The sequence below is a fragment of the Cnephaeus nilssonii genome (genome assembly GCF_951640355.1).
Source record: "Cnephaeus nilssonii genome assembly, chromosome: 9".
Lineage (NCBI taxonomy): Eukaryota > Metazoa > Chordata > Mammalia > Chiroptera > Vespertilionidae > Cnephaeus > Cnephaeus nilssonii.
Genome location: NC_137080.1, coordinates 79,243,239 through 79,262,586, shown reverse-complemented (window position 1 = coordinate 79,262,586; position 19,348 = coordinate 79,243,239). Strand labels below are relative to the sequence as shown.

The 19,348-nt window shown below is 35.1% G+C and overlaps 1 protein-coding gene across 1 annotated transcript; it reads right to left on the bottom strand.

Annotated features, from left to right (window-relative positions):
- Positions 1 to 625: 625 nt before the first annotated feature.
- On the bottom strand, positions 626 to 17,678 carry LOC307105671 (beta-defensin 110; the record flags this gene model as incomplete). The annotated part of the gene is made up of 2 exons (XM_079781580.1): positions 626 to 765; positions 17,624 to 17,678. 2 exons carry the CDS (start codon positions 17,676 to 17,678, stop codon positions 626 to 628), a joined length of 195 nt encoding a protein of 64 aa, XP_079637706.1.
- Between the last annotated feature and the right edge of the window lie 1,670 nt (positions 17,679 to 19,348).

Sequence of the window (19,348 nt, the reverse complement as noted above, 5' to 3'; positions counted from 1 at the left end):
CTTGTTATTTATCCCTTTGCCTCGTTTGCCATGAAGAACATTAATTGCTCTACTGAGAGTACTGTTGCACCATGTCATCTCAAATTGTCATCTCACAGGAATTGGTTAAATCCATACAAAAAAAAATCACTAAGCAAGCCAAGATCGAAAGGCTTCCCCTTTGAAAGCGAGAGAACACGCAGTTTCACTTAAGAAGGAATTAGGTTACACATATAGAGATTTTGATGTGGAACAAAAAGATATATGAAGGAAACCCTGATTATCATATTAAAGTTGGTGATACGGTCACATACACACATTTAGAGAGGAAGCTGAGCAACTCAGATAAGTAGCATGCATGTCTGGGTGGCAACATGGCCATAATAAGGTTATAAGCAAAATTAGAGTATTTTTCCTTGCTTAATTAATATGTTGATCCATCTGAAATACAAAGAAATTGAGCAATGAATAGACAAAATAGAGATGGTAGATCATTTTTATTTATGTAAATAGTGATATTTCAGATTCAAACGGGCATTATTTCCATTAAACACTGCAAATGTTTTCTTTTTACCTACTTTTAAATTAAGAAAATGCACCTCTGTTCCAAACTTTGATGTTCAGCAGTACATCTCTTGTCCAGAGTTTATATGCAGCACTGATTTCTCCATCTAATGCAGTATCCGTAATCATACTCATCATCATCACAAAATGTTTTACAGAGTCCTCTCACTCTTTCGCATCTCTCAAATCTAAACTTTGGTTTTTCACCAAAGTTACTTCTGGCTGCAATCAAGAAAGAGAAAGACATCAGTCCAGTTTCTCACTGGGGGATCTTCTTACTAAGGGGAGAAAAAAATTCTGTCGTAAGTCATGAGATCATGTTTGCGAGAGATGGAGATTCTGGGATGGTTGTTTTATTGCACAATTTATCACTGTTTCAGAAAGTGACCAAGCCACACACATTGCACTTGCACAAAATGTGTATGTCCTTATCTTATATCTCACATCAGTATTGAACTTCAGCTGGCGCCTCGGGGCTCTGCCCTCTTATCTTTTTTTCTTACTTTCTTAAAACTAGATTTACTCTCCCATGCTTTCATTAAGATGAGGTTTATAGTACTTTATTTTTATTTTTTTTATTTATTTTTGTTTTGTTTTTTTAAATATTTTATTGATTTTTCACAGAGAGGAAGGGAGAGGGATAGAGAGTCAGAAATATCAATGAGAGAGAAACATCGATCAGCTGCTTCCTGCACACCGCCCACTGGGGATGTGCCCACAACCAAGGTACATGCCCTTTGCCGGAAACAAACCTGGGACCTTTCAGTCCGCAGGCCGCAGGCCGATGCTCAATCCACTGAGCCAAGCCAGTGAGGGCTGTTCTCAGTTTTTTCAAACCTACTCTTATTGCCTCTTCAGAGAACCATTTGCTCAATGCTTTCTTCTCCATTCCAGATCTCACTCTAAATTGAAATATTCTTTTATTTTGCTGGAACAAATGGATATGTACCTTTAACCAGTCTACATGTTTTAAATGAATAGCATCATTTAATTAAATTATACGTATTTTTCCTAAACATTAGTTATACTTTAATTCTTGCAGCCAAAATATAATCCCTTAAATGTTAGTTATAATTTATTCTCATTCTTTGCTAACTCCTACCCTGTACAGCCCAATAGGCATACAAAATAGAGATGGTAGATAATTTTTATTGTAACACAGTAGGCATGAAGATACTTACTGATAGAGTAATATTTTGAAGAGACTAAAGCACTTTAGCTATAAGCATAGAAACACAGTTTTGCTATACTTTAAGCACTTAATAAAAAGAGGATCCCCATTTTAGTTCAGTTTGTTGTGAATCATCTAAGAAATGCAAAGAAGGGTGTTCTGAGATTCCAAACTCACAGCTTTGTGTTTATACAGTAAAAGGAAGTAAATGTTTTTGTTAATTTAAGATTTTATTTCTCTTAATGATTCAATTATGACCAATGCCTTTAAATAGACTTATAAGTCAGAATTATTTATTTCCCCCCAAATTTTATCATAGTACTTACTTATCTTAAATAAGTCATTCTGTCTATATGACAGACTATACATAGCCAACCCAAATATATTTTGAACAAACATAGCCAGCCCAAATATATTTTGAATATTAAATTTTGCATGTCAGAGAAATAAAGAAAACATTTTCATTAAAATGCAGAGAATGTATTAAATTGAATTTAGATTAAAAGTATATTGTGTCAACTCATAGGACCTAATTGCCAGCCTAGTACCTAATTGAAATTCAGAATGGTTTCATCTTAATTTCATATGTCTGCTATTTATTTGAATACCTAAATTTCTCTAAGCATTAGGTTGGGAACTGGACAGAAACTTCAAATGTATAGAATGTAGAGAAGATTTTAAATGTACATACTTTATTATTAACGTTAATAAAGTTAGCAGAAAAGAGATGGACATTAAGCTTAAAGTGCAAAAATTTGTCAGATGGGTTTTGACATGTGAATATATGTATCTCCTTTGGGAATGGGAAACTAATTCATGATGACAGAATCCTTGGCCACTGGTGAATTTTGGTGAAAGCTAAAGTTATGTCAGAGCCATATTTGATATAATTTAAAGTAGGGAAGAGGGTGATATATTATTTAACTAAAAAAAAAAAAAAAAAACTTTTGCTGGGATAAGTACTTTTTAAGCTAATTAACATTCCTAAGACCCTGATATCTTGTTAACCCACCAAATCCATGTTGAGTTTTAAGATATGCTAAATTCAGAAAAGAGAAGTATGGATTTATAATGGTTATTGGTAACATTAAAAATATAATAATGTTCTTTTTATTTTCTCATTATTTCAAATGATAGAAATCTTTTAAATCATGAAGAAACCTACAGAACTATATGATCTGGAAACAAAAAGCTTATGTTGCAAAATTGGTTCTATCACTTCTTAGTTATTTGCAAAAATATATAAATTTGGAATCACAGCTATGTCATATGAAAACTATAAATGTGAACAACATAACCTGAAAGTGTTTTTTTTGAAGTTGGTTATGTAATGTTCTACACTGTACAATGCTATACAAATGTCACCCATGAGTGCATAAGTATTTATGTATTATTTAAAACTAGTTGGCATATACCACATAAAAACAAAAATAAGCCCTAGCCGCTTTTGCTCAGTGATCACAGGTTCCATTCTGGTCAAGGGCACGTACCTTGGTTGCAGGCTTGATCCCCAGCCTAGGTCAGGGTGCATGCAGGAGGCAACCAATTGATGTATCTCTCTCACATGGATGTTTCTCCCTCTGTCTCCTCCCCTGCCCTTCCACTCTCTCTAAAACTCATTGGGAAAAATATCCTCTGGTGAGGATAAAAAAAAAAAAAAAAAGCCTGTTTGGAGGAAAGACATGTAGTATCTCTTTCACTTACTGAAACTTCTGTACTATTTCAACATACCTGGATAAATGAGGCCTAGTTTGGGACAGTATAAGGAATATATATTCTAGAAAGGTTTCTGGGAGTCTGGGCAAGAATGAAGTGCTACAAATGTGGTGGAGATATACTGTGGACAGCAACCTGGAACAAGTCCTGTAAGCATATGCATAGGGACAACTCTGTAGGAAATCAATGTGAAAAGCTCAGTGGCCCCCATATAGTTGATTCAATGTTAGTTTTCCCAGGCTTTGTGGGAAGTTCTTTGTCCTCCTAGGAGAAATGTCTGGTATATATCTCCCCATCTCTTAGCAAATTACTTATCTGCAGGTTAACTTTTTGCCCACCTCATGGTACTCCCTGCAAATAGAGGGGCAGAGTTGGATGTAGGAGAAGGTACTTTTACTGGGTCCAAGTTGAAATCAAGGTAGGAGCAAGGCCATGGGTCAGTGAAAGTTTGTATAATTTGTCTGAATCTTACAGAATCAGATGCTAGTGGGTTTCAATCCTGTATTCTCTATTTATTAGCTGTGATATATTGAACAAATTATTTGGTTCACTCTATGTCACTTTCCTTATGAAATTGAGGTTTTTGTGAAGTTCTAATACTATAATGAGAAAGTATGTAAACTCATACAGTGTTAAAAAACGAATAAGCCTTCAAAATTAGGTTATTTGCACATCCTTTGTTTTTAATTCCCTTTGGGAGTCCTACTTAAAACTGACCCTAGTGAAGCATTGCTATTTGAGGTTATGACCTGCTCTAGTGGAAGCACAATCCTCAAGTCCTAAAGCACTAGATAAGGCCAGCTGTCTGCCTTGTTCCCTGGTCTATTTAAGCAGGTAGCAAAATGCTTGAAACAACATACTCAACAAATGTGCAAATAACTGACAACATGACCCAGTGGATGAATATGTTATCACAGATAAGGATATAAGTGGTGTTATATACTAAAAAAATCTCTCTGGGCTTTATTACAGTCTCTCCATCAGTTATTCCCCCATATCAACTGAGTAAATGACTTAACGCCTATACTAGCTTCTTCAACTGTAAAACCTGTTTAATAATAAATGCCTATTTCAGAGGGTTATGTGGCATCTAATGAACTAATAGATACGGAAATAGTCTCTAGCCTACGATTAATCAAGTAAGGTTACATTGGCATCAGTATGAGTGATTTATAGATTCGTAACAGATTTTTACAAATAACCCTTTACTAGCTCACTGATTTTTCTTCATTTTTACTTTGAAATGAAGAGAGTGCCTTCTCTTGTGATCTCTCAGCATGCTTTAGTAAGCAGCTGTGTTGTACTTGGCCCTGTGCTGAATACGGATGCAAAATGAATGGGGTAATTTAACACCTTACCCTCAAAAAGCAGTCGATGTTTGTTAGGCGATGATGACATAGAAATGGAAACAATATAGTATCACTTGTGAAGACAATTCTGGTATATAAATAATATGTCCTTGCAGCATATAATAAGGAGGTATAAATCCTTCCTGGAAAAGGCTATTTTACTATTACTACTACTCCAGCTATTGCTACCCCTGCCAGTTATTAACAGGTATGCTTTATTAAGTGTTCATTAGGCTTCAGGTTCTTTACTAAGAAACTTATTACCTGATTTAATGCTCTAACAATCATATAAGATAGGAATACTATTCTCATTTCACCCATAAGAACACCTGAAGTTAAGACTCTGCACAAGGTTTCAGAGGAAATAGAAGCGGAGGGAGGATTAACAGTTAGTCATGTTGGACTCTGAACTCCTGAGTGTTCTGTCACTTCATTGAAGATGTGACTTCTGGTTGCATCTCAAAGAGCCGATAGCATGTTTTCATGAAATTGAGGGGCAGCCTAAACATCAGTATGGTATTTTGAAAGAGTTTGTGATTGATGAAGAATGGTGTGACTTTTAGCACAACTAAAGTGATATGGACATGGGTCTCAGAAAAAAAAAGCAAAGTCAAATTGAGCACACGTGGCAAAAGACCTATACAGCTGAGGAGCAAAGGTCTTTCACATCCTTGGTTAAGTTTATTCATAAATATCTTAATTTTTTATTGTTTTTGTAATGGAAAATGGGGTTGTTTTTTTTAATTTCTCTTTCTGAGAGTTCATTTTTGGTGTATACAAATGCCATTGATTTCTGGGTGTTAATTTTGTATCCTGCTATGTTGCCAAATTCATTTTTTATGGAGTCTTCAAGGGATTTCTATGTACAATATCATATCATCTGTGAATGATAATAGTTTTACTTCTTCCTTTCCAAGTTGGGTGCCTTTTATTTTTTCTTCTAGTCTGATCACTGTGGCTAGGACTTCCAGTAATATGCTGGATAAGAGTGGTGAAAGTGGACGTCCCTATTCTTAGAAGAACAGAAAAAAAGAATTCTGAAATTGACCCAAACCATTACCCTCAATTAACATTTGACAAAGGAGGCAAGAGCATGCAATGGAGTCAAGACAGTCTCTTCAATAAATGGTGCTGAGAAAATTGAACAGGTACATGCAAAAAAAAAAAAAAAAAGAAAGAAAAGAAAAGAAAGAAAGAAAAAAGAAACTAGACCACCAACTTACACATACACAAGAATAAACTCAAATAGATAAAAAGCTTAAATATAAGTTGTGAAACCATAAAAATCTTGGATGAAACCATAGGCAGCAAAATCTTAGACATCTCTTGTAGCAATATGTTTGCTGATACATCTCCTAGGGCAAGGGAAACTAAGGAGAAAATAAAACAAATGGGACTACATCAAAATAAAAAGCTCTGCACAGCAAAAGAAACCATCAACAAATTGAAAAGAGAGCCCACTACATGGGAGAACATATTTGCCAATTATACATCTGATAAGGGAATAATTTCCAAAATATATAAGGGACATATACATCTTAATGAAAGGTAGACAATCCAATTAAAAATGGGCAAAGGACCTAAATAGAAACTTCTGCAAAGTGGACATACAGAAGGTCAAGAGGCATATGAAAAAATACTCAGAGTCACTAATCATCAAATAGATGCAAATTAAAAGGACAATGAGGTATCACCTCATATCTGTCAGAATGGCTACCATCAACAAATCAACAAATGACAAGTGCTGGCGAGGATGTGGAGATAAGATAACCCTAGTACACTGCTGGTGAGAATGCAGACTGGTGCAGCCACTATGGAAAACAATATGGAGTTTCCTCAAAAATTTAAAAATGGAACTGCCATTTGACCCAGTAATCCCATTTTTGGGAATATATCCTGAGAAGCCCAAAACACCAGTCAGAAAGAATATATGCAGCCCTATGTTCACAAAGCACAATTTATAATAGTTAAGACCTAGAAATAACTCAAGTGTCTATCAGTAGATGAGTGGATAAAAAAGCTGTGGTACATTTACACCATGGAATACTATGCTGCTGTAAAAAAAGAAGGATCTCTTACCCTTTGAGACAGCCTGGAGGGACCTAGAGAGTATTATGTTCAGCAAAATAAGCCAGTCAGAGAAAGACAAGTATCACATGTTCTCACTCATATGTGGCATCTAATGAACAAAATAAATTGATGAACAAAATAGATCCAGAGACATAGAAGCACGGAGCAGACTATAGAATCTCAGTGGGAAAGTGGGGGTGGGGGCTTAGTGGGGACAGATTAGCCCAGGAATTTACATGCATATATGCATAGCTTGTGGACGTAGACAATAGTGTGGTGAAGGCCTGGGAGAGGCAGGTATGGGATGGAGGAGGTCAGTGGGACAAGAAAAGAAGGGGCATCTGTAATACTTTCAACAATCAAGATAAATTTTTAAAAAAGTAATTAGAAAGATAATTTAATGTAATTTCAAATATAGAGGATAAAGTTAATTTAGGATATAGTTATGAATTAGAAGCAGCCCAGTTAACTTCTGGATTTGGGGGAAGAGTACTATGAAGAAAGCAGCAGTGGGGTCAAGTGTTTTAGACCTTTATACCGTGTGGTTGAGGGTAACAATCCGTGAAACAGAATAAAAGGAAGGGGACAGACTTTAGCCTTTGTGAGGAAGAAGAGTTTGGACATATCAGGATTAAAAAATTTTGAGGCATACTGATAAGTAAGTTATAAGTAAGTTCCATAACTAGTAATAAATGCAGCTTTGTCATTTGGGAAGGAGATTGAAAAAAAATATATTAGCTGACAACAGAAGTTTCTGTAGTGAACAAGGTAATCTTGGGAAAGCATATAAAACAAGAAGAAAATGGATTCAGGGGCAAAAGCTAGAGGCCACTGAATTTAAGAGACTATATAAAATGGAGAGGTCAACTAATAATTGTTAAAATAGCAACCACCCAAAGCAATGCCCAGAAGTTTAGCAAGATGAAGAATTAAAATAGGACTTGGGGTTTGATTTTAGGAAAATATTTATAATATTAGGAAGAAGGTTTCAATTAATTGCTTTGGGTGAGTGTATTGGGAAAAAGAATGTATAAGATTTGATAAAGTGGAGTCCATGAGTCTAGGCTGTTTTTCAAAATGTTTAGTGAAGAATAGAATAAGGCAGATCAGAAAATAGCTTGAAGAAAAAAATCACTCATGAAATGTAACTCCACCTATAACATATCCAGAACCCCTCCATTCCTCATTGTTTTTACCATTACCACCCTGGTCTGAGCTACCATAATGTATTATCTATATTATTTCAATACCTCCTAACTCATGAAAACACTTTGGAGAAGTCCTTTTAAAACAAAGTTCAAATCATGTTTTCCTTTTGGATAAAACCCTTTGTATTTCTCTCAGGATCAAAGGCAAGATCCTTTCTATTTCTTATGAAGTTCTGGGTAATCTGTCAACACATTCTCTTTCTAACCACCTGCCCTCCTCAGTCACTCTTGCCTCACAGGCATTCCTCACAGATCTCAAGTGTGCTCCCATGACCACTTATTTCCCCACTCATTATTTTGGTCAAATATCACCTTTTCAATAAGGGTGCCCTGAAAAATCCCATCTAAAATTATTATAGCCTACCATTGTTTTGGGACTGTTGGATTTATTATTTTCTGACATAATTTGTTTATTTATAATCTTTACTATTTGTACTTATCTCCACATCTAGAATATGAGCTCCACAAAAATAGAGAATATAATTTGCTTTGTTTATTGATGTGTCCCAATTTTATATTATGGCAAACACATTTTAGGTTCTCAATGACTACTTTTTGAGTTGGTGAGTAAATGAGAGAAGGAGTATGGAATGTAGTGTCTAACTCACGTACTGTCAGTGTTATGAATTGACATTGACCTGCTTGGGGGCAGATCCTATGTCTTATTAATTTTTTAACTCTATAAAATTTGATAGTACTTAAAGCTCAGTTTGTGATCAATAACTATCAGTTCTTTAAGATAGGAACTATAATTGTTTTTATCTTCAAATACAAATCCCATGGCATTAAACCTGGGAAGAAGGAAGCCATTAGTCAAATGTCTGAAAAAATAAATTACTAATTGGAATTAGATACTGTTCTTGCCCCAGGACAAGGAGGGGAAATAAATCTTGAAATGACTTGGGTTTGAATATTTGGAGTCAGGTTGAATTATAATTCTTTTCCTCCTAGGCCTGTGCTTGGGTTTGATGGTGATAGACCTCATTTCAACATAACATTTTTAACTGATTCAGAAGTGTATTGTATAAATAACAACAAAAATACTGTGTCCAACACCTGGAGTCTAGTTCATCAGGGTCAATGTTAATCAAGAATCACAGAAAACTAAAAATGAAGGGAAATACATAGTGTCATGGAAAGTTAGATTCTGGACCAAAGGAAGGGAAAATGAAAAATTTCAGGTCTTTACAGTTAATGAGTTTAATAATATCTAGCTGTTTTGTCAATCAGTGCCATAAAAATTACAGTGTATGAGCAAGAAAGTTGACAGAAATCTTCGCATTTGTAAGTATTTGCCTTTTAAAATTTTATTTTCTTCCTTTAAAATATTTTTTGGGGATTGATTAATCCTGAGGGCAATATGAACAATTAGTGACACCACTTTCCCTTTAATGAACAGACTACATAATTTTAACAAAGGGGCTTCAAGAATTTTCAATGAATAACATCACACACAATAGTTAAAAGATTTCTGCAGGGCCCAGCCAGCATGGTTCAATGGTTGAGTATCAACCTATGAATCAGGAGGTCATGGTTCAATTCCCAGTCAGGGCACATGCTTGGGTTGCAGGCTCGATCCCTAATGTAGGGCGTGCAGGAGGCAGCTGATCAATGATTCTCTTTCATCATTAATGTTTCTCTCTCTCCCTCTCCCTTTCTCACTGAAATCAATAAAAAATATATTAAGAAAAAAGATTTCTCCTGGGAATTTCATCGTTGATGCTCATAGATTTACATTCTCCTTCAAGTTTGTCACATTTTCCCCTTAAACTGAAGGCAGATGCTTATGGCTTGAATAGACATTGAACTAACTATATACAAGGAGAGACCAGCTCAGAAATTTATATGGTTTTCATTTTCTCTGTCAAACACAAAAGAATGAGGGATCTACCAGCACAGTCTAGTTCATGTGCAGAAATGCCTCAAGTGCCTTCTAGAACAACCTCTCACCATTTACCACTACTCAGTGGCCACTGAAAAACTCAATTCTTATTTGCCCCATATTATACTATATTAGGCTTCTCAATTCTACCTTATAGATCTTGATGTAATGATAGCCCAGAGTCTACCTAGATAAAATAAGTAATAAACTTTTATAACAAGCATTTAATTTTACTAATCTTCTCAACATGGCTGATATATGTATTGTTCTAAGGTTAGGCTAATATATTCCTGGATTCATCAATATATCATCTGTGGTCCATATAAAATGACATATGAAAATTTCAAATGGAAATTTGTTCCCACAAGGCACAGGAAATGTATTGACTACCTGAAAACACTGCTGATTTTTTTGTAAATGAGTGCTTAATTATAACCAGGGGTTCTAACCCAGGCCTCTCAAAGAGGATATTTGGCAATGTAGGTAGACATTTTTTATTGTTACAATCAGTGGAAGGAGTGTTATTGGCATCTGATGGGTAAAGGCTAGGGATGCAGAGAAACATCCTGCAGCTAAAGACACAGTGCACAACCCACAACAAAGGACTGTCTGGACCAAAATATCAATAGTGCCAAGGCTGAGAAACCCTGTTTAAATGAATATTGTACAATTGCTCTTGAAGATACTTATACTACAAGGCAGGACATTAAGCAGTCAAAATCTATTTTAAATTATTAAAATATGTGAAAGATAATGCCTGTAAATATCCAATGTATGCTTAGCAAGTAATTGTTTTATAATGGGAACTTATACGTTTACTAAAATAAAACTCTAAAAGTTAAACAGTTTCTTGTGATAGAAATATATCTAGAAACATTATCAAATTAGAAAAATATTCTTTCCTTGTGCATATCACTGTAATAGGTAATGGTTAGTATGAACATAGATCCTTAGATCTCATATTTTGCAGTTAGAAAGTGGAATGAGGTGTCATAATAAATATTTCATGGGAGTAACCTGGGCCTGGACATTCTTTGACTTCTCATCTGAGTCCAAGTCTGATCCACATGTATCCACTCAATAAATTTCCTTTTTTATTTAGTTAAATTACCAAAAATTATTCCATTTTAGTTGGGGGGGCGCGGGAGAAAAGTTTCTAAGTGTTTCTATTGCTATGTTGGGATATTGATGATTTTTAAAAATCTGAATTAATAGAAATTACTAAGTTGCATTGCTAAACTCAAAAAAGAAGCAGATTTTGCACTTTTGAATAGAAACTGTATGATACAGAGGTAAGGTTAAGAGTGTGTTGTGGGGGGAAATGCTGTGGGCTTCCCAGGAAGTAGGAATCAGAGGAACACAGGTAAAGTGGAGCTGAGAGTGAAGATTACTTCTGTCTTTCACTGTCTACGTTCTCAGTCAAGGTCATTTCCCAGGACTGAGGAGGTGAATTCACCTATTAGTCACAGTTTCTGACTTTCTCTGTCAGAATATTTAATTACGTATAGCCTCTTTGCCTTTATCACATTCTTCTCTTCCTTTTTTACTCCCTCTTCTATTTCCTGATAAAGATTTTTTTTCTCTCAAAGAAATATTAAGAATAGAAATTGGAGTTGGTTGTGATTTTCCTCTGCTCTTCTGTTCTTTCCTCACTTTCTCACTTAAGCTCTGTGTCTCTCATGCAAAAGATCTGCACTCCCAATGTCTAGTTTTCCAAGCCCAGTGGATTTGTCTTTTTTCCTGGGATTATCCAGTGAGCAGTGTTTAACTATAAAATAGCAGCCCAAATCTACTGCATGTTTGTATCTCAGAAATGTATCTCCCCATTTCTTTGACCTAGGGTTTCTCAAAACATTACCTACGTCAACTCACCGAAGGCACATAGAACTTTGAATAGTGTTGAGGAACTTTCATAATATAAATTCTGCTTACTTTGGTACCAAGAGATCAAGAGAAAATGCAATGTAAAGGCACCAGATATGTATGTGGCATAGAACCACTTCTGAGTGGTTCAATGTTAAATTTTATTTGATTCTTTGTGTATTACAGAGATACTCGGGCCTTGAAGGATGTGCTGGGAAGGCTTAGTAATTCTGATCCTCTCTTCTTGGGCCATGTGTCTCTTTTCTTCTGTCCTCTTTACCTCTGTAAGCAGCAATGAGTTCCAGGTCTTATGCAGTAAGCAATCCTAATTTCAGTTTCATGGCACTCAACTTTACACCGACCATTACCCTTTTTGCACAGTTTCCTCATATCCACGCTACCATAATGGGGGAATCTCTTTCTGGCTGTAAGAAGGAAAGAATTACTGAGATTAGCAATCTAGCTATGACACACCCATATTTTAAAGGGAGAAAGTTCAAGAAGCGAAATATCATAGAACAGGGCAAAAGAAAAAATGCCTCTTCTAATTTATGACTGTGAAAATTCTACTGAGGAAAGGTGAGGTGAATATACCATCCCTTAATGCAAAGTCAATCCTGTAAATCAGACAGTGTCTGGGATCTAAGTGAGGTGTGCCCCACTTGCTGCCTTACAAGTTAATACATAGCAATCCAAGGATAGTTCCCAAAGTCAACAGGAAAAAAAGTGTTCATAATTTATTTTCTGTTGGGTTTAGTCTCTACAGTCATCTCATTGTATTGGGTTTCCCTCTTTTCTGATTTCACAAACATTATTTAGAAGAAACATTGTGCTTTATGAATTCTTCAAGAGATTTCTATTGCAGCTTGATTTTACTTCTAAAGTATTCAGAGAGAAAGGAGGTCATTGTTAGACAATTTGTCTGACTTCCTACAACTCCTCTGGGTATTACTGGTTTTGCTTCTTTGAAGAAATAATCTACCTTAGACACATGTCTGATGACAGGATTGATTTTTTTTTTTAATTGAAATGTCTAGAATGTGTGGCCATTGTTGGCCATGACATGATTTCTAAAATTACCAGGCTCCAACATACATATTTTATCTTTTAGCTTATACATTGACACTCATTAGAAATTTATTATTTAGAACTATAGGCCTTGTGCACTAAATTTGTGCATGGTGGTGGGGGGGTGTCCCTCAGCCCAGGCTGCACCTTCTCCAATCTTAGATCCCTCTCACAATTCAGGACTGCTGGCTCCTAACCACTCACCTGCCTGCCTGCCTGATCACTCCCTAACCATTCCCCTGCCAGCCTGATTGATGCCTAACTGCTCCCTTGCTGGCCCAATTGCCCCTAACTGCCCTCCCCTGCAGGCCTGGTCCTCCCCAACTGCCCTTCTCTGCTGGCCTGATTGCCCCCAACTGCCCTCCCCTGCAGGTCTGATTGCCCCCAACTGCCCTCCTCTGTAGGCCTGATTGCCCCCAACTGCCCTCCCCTGCAGGCCTGATTGCCCCCAACTGCCCTCCCTTGCAGACCTGGTCCCCCCGCAACTGCCCTCCTCTGCAGGCCTGGTCCCCCCCAACTGCCCTCCCCTGCGGGCCTGGTCCCCCCCAACTGCCCTCCTCTGTAGGCCTGATTGCCCCCAACTGCCCTCCCTTGCAGGCCTGGTCACCCCCCAACTGCCCTCCCCTGCTGGCCATCTTGTGGAGGCCATCTTGTGTCCACATGGTGGCAGCCATGTTGTGCGTTGGAGTGACGGTCAATTTGCATATTACCTATTTATTATATAGGATAGTGGAAGATACTCAGGGAATCAGGGGATGTTGGTCTGATAGGCTATAAGATCCATTCCAAACCAAATGTATTTTAATTTTATATTTCACATTATATGTTGGCCCATGTGTTTTCAGAAGCCCTTTGTTTTAGAGTCTTTTTCTTTTGTGCACCCATCAGTTTTTATAAGTAATGTTCTTACTCATATGGTGAGATTAAGGACAACTGGTATGGGAGAATTCTAAATTTTGCAGATATCTGACCAAAGACCAGATTCAACTATTTTTGTATATTTCTGATATGAAATAAAATAAATTTTATCACTACTTTCTGCCATTAATTACAGCTTTGTGTCCTAATCAGTGCCTTTAAGGGCCAGGTCTTTTTTGCTAGATATTCTGTCTGCATTTTCAACAGTTGATGGTGAGTAATGATACTTATTAATGAATACATAGACATTATCCATATTGTTGTTATAAGAAGCTGATATAAAATCTAGCTCTTCCATTAAAATTAGCTCTCACTATGCAGAATATGGCTTATAGCAGAAAAAATAGGTACTCTGCACAGATTAAATCTTAACTTCTAAATATCATTATCTAGTCTACTATTTCTGAGGAGTTATTATTGTTAAACCCATATATGGTTTGCTAGTGAAAGAAACCTGAATTACACTCACTTTAGACAGAGATCTGTCACATTTCACACTATTGTTCAATGGTCACTATTGTCCAATTGACCTCACCCCTTCCCTTATTAGTTCTTTAACTTAGTTCACCTTTCTAAAATTATTGTTTTCTTTCTTCTCATTCTGACCTCTAAATATGGGTAGTCCCCAAACTCGTGACTTTGGATCACTAATATTTATCTTTGCAAGCATCCATCCACTCATTCAACTATTAAGTACAGTTGACCCTTGAAGAAAGCAGGCCTCAGAGGCACCAACCTCCTACAAAATCAAAAAGCCAATTATAACTTTTGACTCCCCCAAAACTTAACTACTAATAGCCTACTGTTGACTGGAAGCCTTACCAATAACATAAACAGTTGATTAACAGATATTTTGGATGTTATGTGTATTATATACTGTATTCTTACAACAGAGTAAGCTAGAGTGAAAGAAGTGTTATTAAAAAGACTATAAGGATGAGAAAATGCATTTATAGTATTAGTTGAAAAAAATGTATTAGTGAGTGGACCCACACAGTTCAAGCCTGTGTATACTCCTTGTTAAGCTCTTTGCCAGTCTCTACAGCAAGGGTTTTCACCCTGGGCACTGTTAACCTTTGGTTGAGCAATTCTTTGATGTGGGATGCTATCTTGTTCACTGAAGGATGTTTAGCTATATCTCTGGCCTCTACCACTAGATGCCAGTGGTGCCAGTTGTGTCAACCTAAATGGTCTGCAGACATTGCCAGACAATACAAAATTGACCTGTATTGAAAAACACTGTTCTCCTGGTTCTGTGATAAGACAAACATACATTGTCTCTACTCTCAGATACATTGTTCAAATACAATCTTCTCTCTGAAGTCTCTACTGATCATTTTCAAGAAGGTGATCTCTCTTTTCATTTCTCTCACAAGTAATATTCATATCGCATGGTAGAGGAATTCTTTAAAACAATATATGAAGTCCTACTTAATATATAAGCTAGAAATGAGCAAGATTATTCCTAAAATATTTTCAACCCATGACTTCTTATTTTCACTAATCTGCTATTTTATTCCTTAGGCTACCATTCACCTCCTTGGAAATGGGGAAAATCATGACTACACTTTCAGCACCTATACTATCTATCCTATGATCAAAATACATACTAAATATAAAGAAAAATAATTATTGGCAATAGTACATTTTTCAATTTGGCAGATAAAATAAAACAATAGGTGAGAATAAAATAACACTTCATTTCTAGACATTCAGTGCATTTATAAACTCTAGAAAATGAAGAGGAAAACTAAGTGACTTCACTGGAAATTTCCTTGCATAGAAAATGTAAGGACATTTATCTGGACATTTTTTCATCTGTAATTGTCCTAACTGGGAATGAGGTTTTCTATCTCAATTTTGAGTAAGAATTTTCACCATTTAAAGATGAGGTATAAAAAAATACAACTCTGAAAGATTGTCATATAAATGTCATTTAATTTTATTCAGTTTAGTGCTACTACCATATGTTGGTGAACTAACTATAAGATGAAAGACAAGATTTTTACTGTTTTTATTATTTCCTAAAATGTCCATATTTTACAACACATTTCTTCTAATTTTGTGCAGAAAATATATATTTTGACATATTTCTTTCATTTTGATTTTTTTTGTCAGTAATAGTGTCTTCTAAAAGTTTTGTATATATGTAATTAATAAGGACAATGACCTAATTTTGTAAATATAATAAAAAATAAACAAATAATAAACATTGATGTTCTAATCTGTGTTACTATATTCCCCAAGTGGTTTATAATTTCTAAGTCTACAGGTCACATACATTTTTTTAATTTGTTGAAAAATACATTAATAACTTCGGTTATGAGTAGAGACACCTGATGTGGCTGCTACAAGGAAAAATAAGTTAATGAAATAAAAAAAAAACACTTGGCATAGTGATTTACTAATATTAGCTACTATTGGAATTAAAAGAAAAATATTTATCACATATGAATAGAATTTTATTTTGGCTCTTTCTAGAGCTAAAAAAAATCCAGAGATCTTTTTCTAACAATTTATTTTCTTACCTAAATTAACAACAGCATTACTTTGTTACTTTATTGATGTTTGCCCAACAATAAAAATGTCGCAGAAATACAATTATCTATTATACGTATATAATGCTCATAGTGTTAAATTAATGAATGTTTGAATGAATAATATAGAATTTTATAGCTAGAAGATTCCATTGAGATCATTTTTGTTAGCAGATGCCCCTATTTAGAATTGTATCCACTTCAACCTTTCAATGATAATTAATCAGTTAATTATGTGTAATTTTTTTATTGTCATGATGGACTCTTTGATATGCACAATGAAAGATAAGTTAACTTAGTCTCCTAGACCTCAGTTATGATCTCTATTGGACATACGAAAATAATACAGGTGCTAAAAAGAACTAATCTTATAGTTAGTGAATTTGAGCCTGATTTCAGTTCTGGCATCATAAATTTAGTAGACTTGAGTATGACCTTTCACCCTAAGCTCTTTAGGAAGAGAATAGACTCAATGATGGTTCCATCACCAAAACTTATTTGTCTATTTCTGTACAATTAATACTCACACATTAATCCAGAACAAGAGAATCATGTTACATACCTGATGGGAGGATGTAGTCCTTGAGGGGGAAAAAAGTTCTCATGAAAAATGAGCTCATATGCAAGGTATTACACTCAACATTCGTGTGATTGGTAGCACTCAAAGACATGAGTATTGACTAAAAATATTGAAAGAAAGGTCAAGAAGGGAATGATTTGCTGACAGTACAAAGAACAAAATATTAAGGAGGGCTTTCTACTAATTGGAAGTACTATGCTTCCTTAAGCTTAAAAGAAGACAAAGTTAAATAGATTGTTCCCTAACAATGAACCATTTACTCTTTACAGTTGATTATGTTGAAGACTATTTTCCCCGCAAGAACAGATTTTTAACTGTTTGTTGCAGGATGGAAGTGATAAGACTAATGTGTTGATCTTATATATTTTTTAATTTTTCATCTTGAAATCATTTTAAACCTATAGAAGAGTTACAAAAATGATAGAGGCCTACTTCCCCTATGGTAACATCTCATGTAACTATGCTTTACTTATCAAAACTAAGAAGTTATTATTGGTATAATACAGTTAACTAAACTATAGACTTCATTTATGTTTCACCTGTTTTCCCATCATTGTTCACCTTCTATTCTGTTCTTGGGTTCAATCTAGAATATCACAATGCTTTTGGTATTAAAATTACTTTTAACCCTATTTTATTACCACACATTTAACCAGAAATAGTGGATGTCTTCTCAAATTCATTCACACAAATATACCCATAAACCTTTCTATGTTACCTGGTAAAATTGTGACCCAAAAGAGAAGAATAAAGAAAAAGAGATGAATCTTCATGGTAGGGAATGCCTTAGGAAAAAAGTGTCAACAGATCTTCTTTTTCAAGTCAGGTTTTTCACATAAGGAAACAGAACCCTTTTTATTTATAGATGCTCCTGGGAAGTGGTCTAACTACTGAGGCTTATCAATAGCAAGAACATTTGTATGCTTGGTTGAATTGTGCCATGTTCAAAGAACATGGTCACAAAAATTATAGTTATGTTTTCTCATGAAAGTAACAACTAATTATCTTACTTTAATATATTCTCACGAAAACAATCTTTAAGGGATTTTTAAAGAATATGGGTTTGGATTGCTAAAACATCACAGTAAAAATGTTGCAGAAATACAATTCTCTGGTATATGTTATATATAATGCTAAATATTTTGATGCTCATAGTATTAAATTAATGAATATCTGAATCAGTAATATAAGATTTTATTTTATAGGAGTTTCCATTGAGATCACTTTTGTTTACAGATGAAAACAATGAGAACCAGGGAAGTTGAATGATTTATTTTAATTCAGATAATATGTAATGGTTTAAATGCGATATGATCAGCAAATTCTGGATTCACTAATGAGTATGGAAAATACTTTATGCAGTAGGTTTTTAAGTATGACATAATTTCATATAATAAATTATCTGATTTTAAAATTCTATATCCAATGTTTTAATTCTGTTTATGGAAATGGAAGTGATTTCTGATCCAATTTGCATATTGCAAAGTCCATTATTTCATATAGATGCAGAAGAGCTGTAAGTCTTGCACAGTATCCAGAAACTGATGTTGTAGTTAGAGAACAATTATCTCCTACCATAGTCAAGATAATTTTTAGGACAGTGATTCTTAAACATTAGCTACATCACTACCCCCTAGAGGGCTTGTTAAAAACAGATTGCAAGACCCCTCATCCAGCATTTCCTATTTAGTAGTTCTAGAATAGAATCTAAGATTTTGCGTTTCCAACAAGACCCTGAAATGCTAATAATGTAAAGGGGTCACATATTACTCTAAGACACCTGATTCATTCATGCTATAAAACATCAGAAAAATGAACTACAGAGTTATAGAATCTATGTCATAGTTTAGTAAAGAATGTGAGGCTTCTTTAGAGATTCTAATCAAATCCATTCATGTTATAAGTGAGGGAAGGGAAATCAAGAGAGATGAACTTACTTGTCTAACAATTGTTATCCTTTACAAAAAAAAAAAAAGTATTTCAAATTACAAAAACAAATGGAAACTTGGGGCTTAAATAGAATGTGAGGACCTTGATTTAACTATGCTTTCTTTGTGGAAAAGAAAAAAAAAAGAGAGAATTCAGCATCATCTGATAAGAGGAAGACAACTGCAGTATATCACTATGTACCATTTACTCACCAAATATTTATTAAGCACTAAAATTTGTTAAATAGGAATTTGCTATAAGTTGATGGCATTTTGGAGGGGGAAACCCTCCCCCCCCAAATTCAAGTATTAACCTAGATGATCTGGCTGGGTATCTCAATTGGTTAGAGCCTCATCCCCAAGGTTGTGGGTTCAATCCCTAGACAGGCCACATTCAGGAATCAACCAATGAAGGCATAAGTAAGTGGAACAGAAAACTGATGTTTCTCTAAAAAAAATCAATAAATAAGAAAATATTAACCTATAGGGTAACACCAACTAAAATAATGGGATAA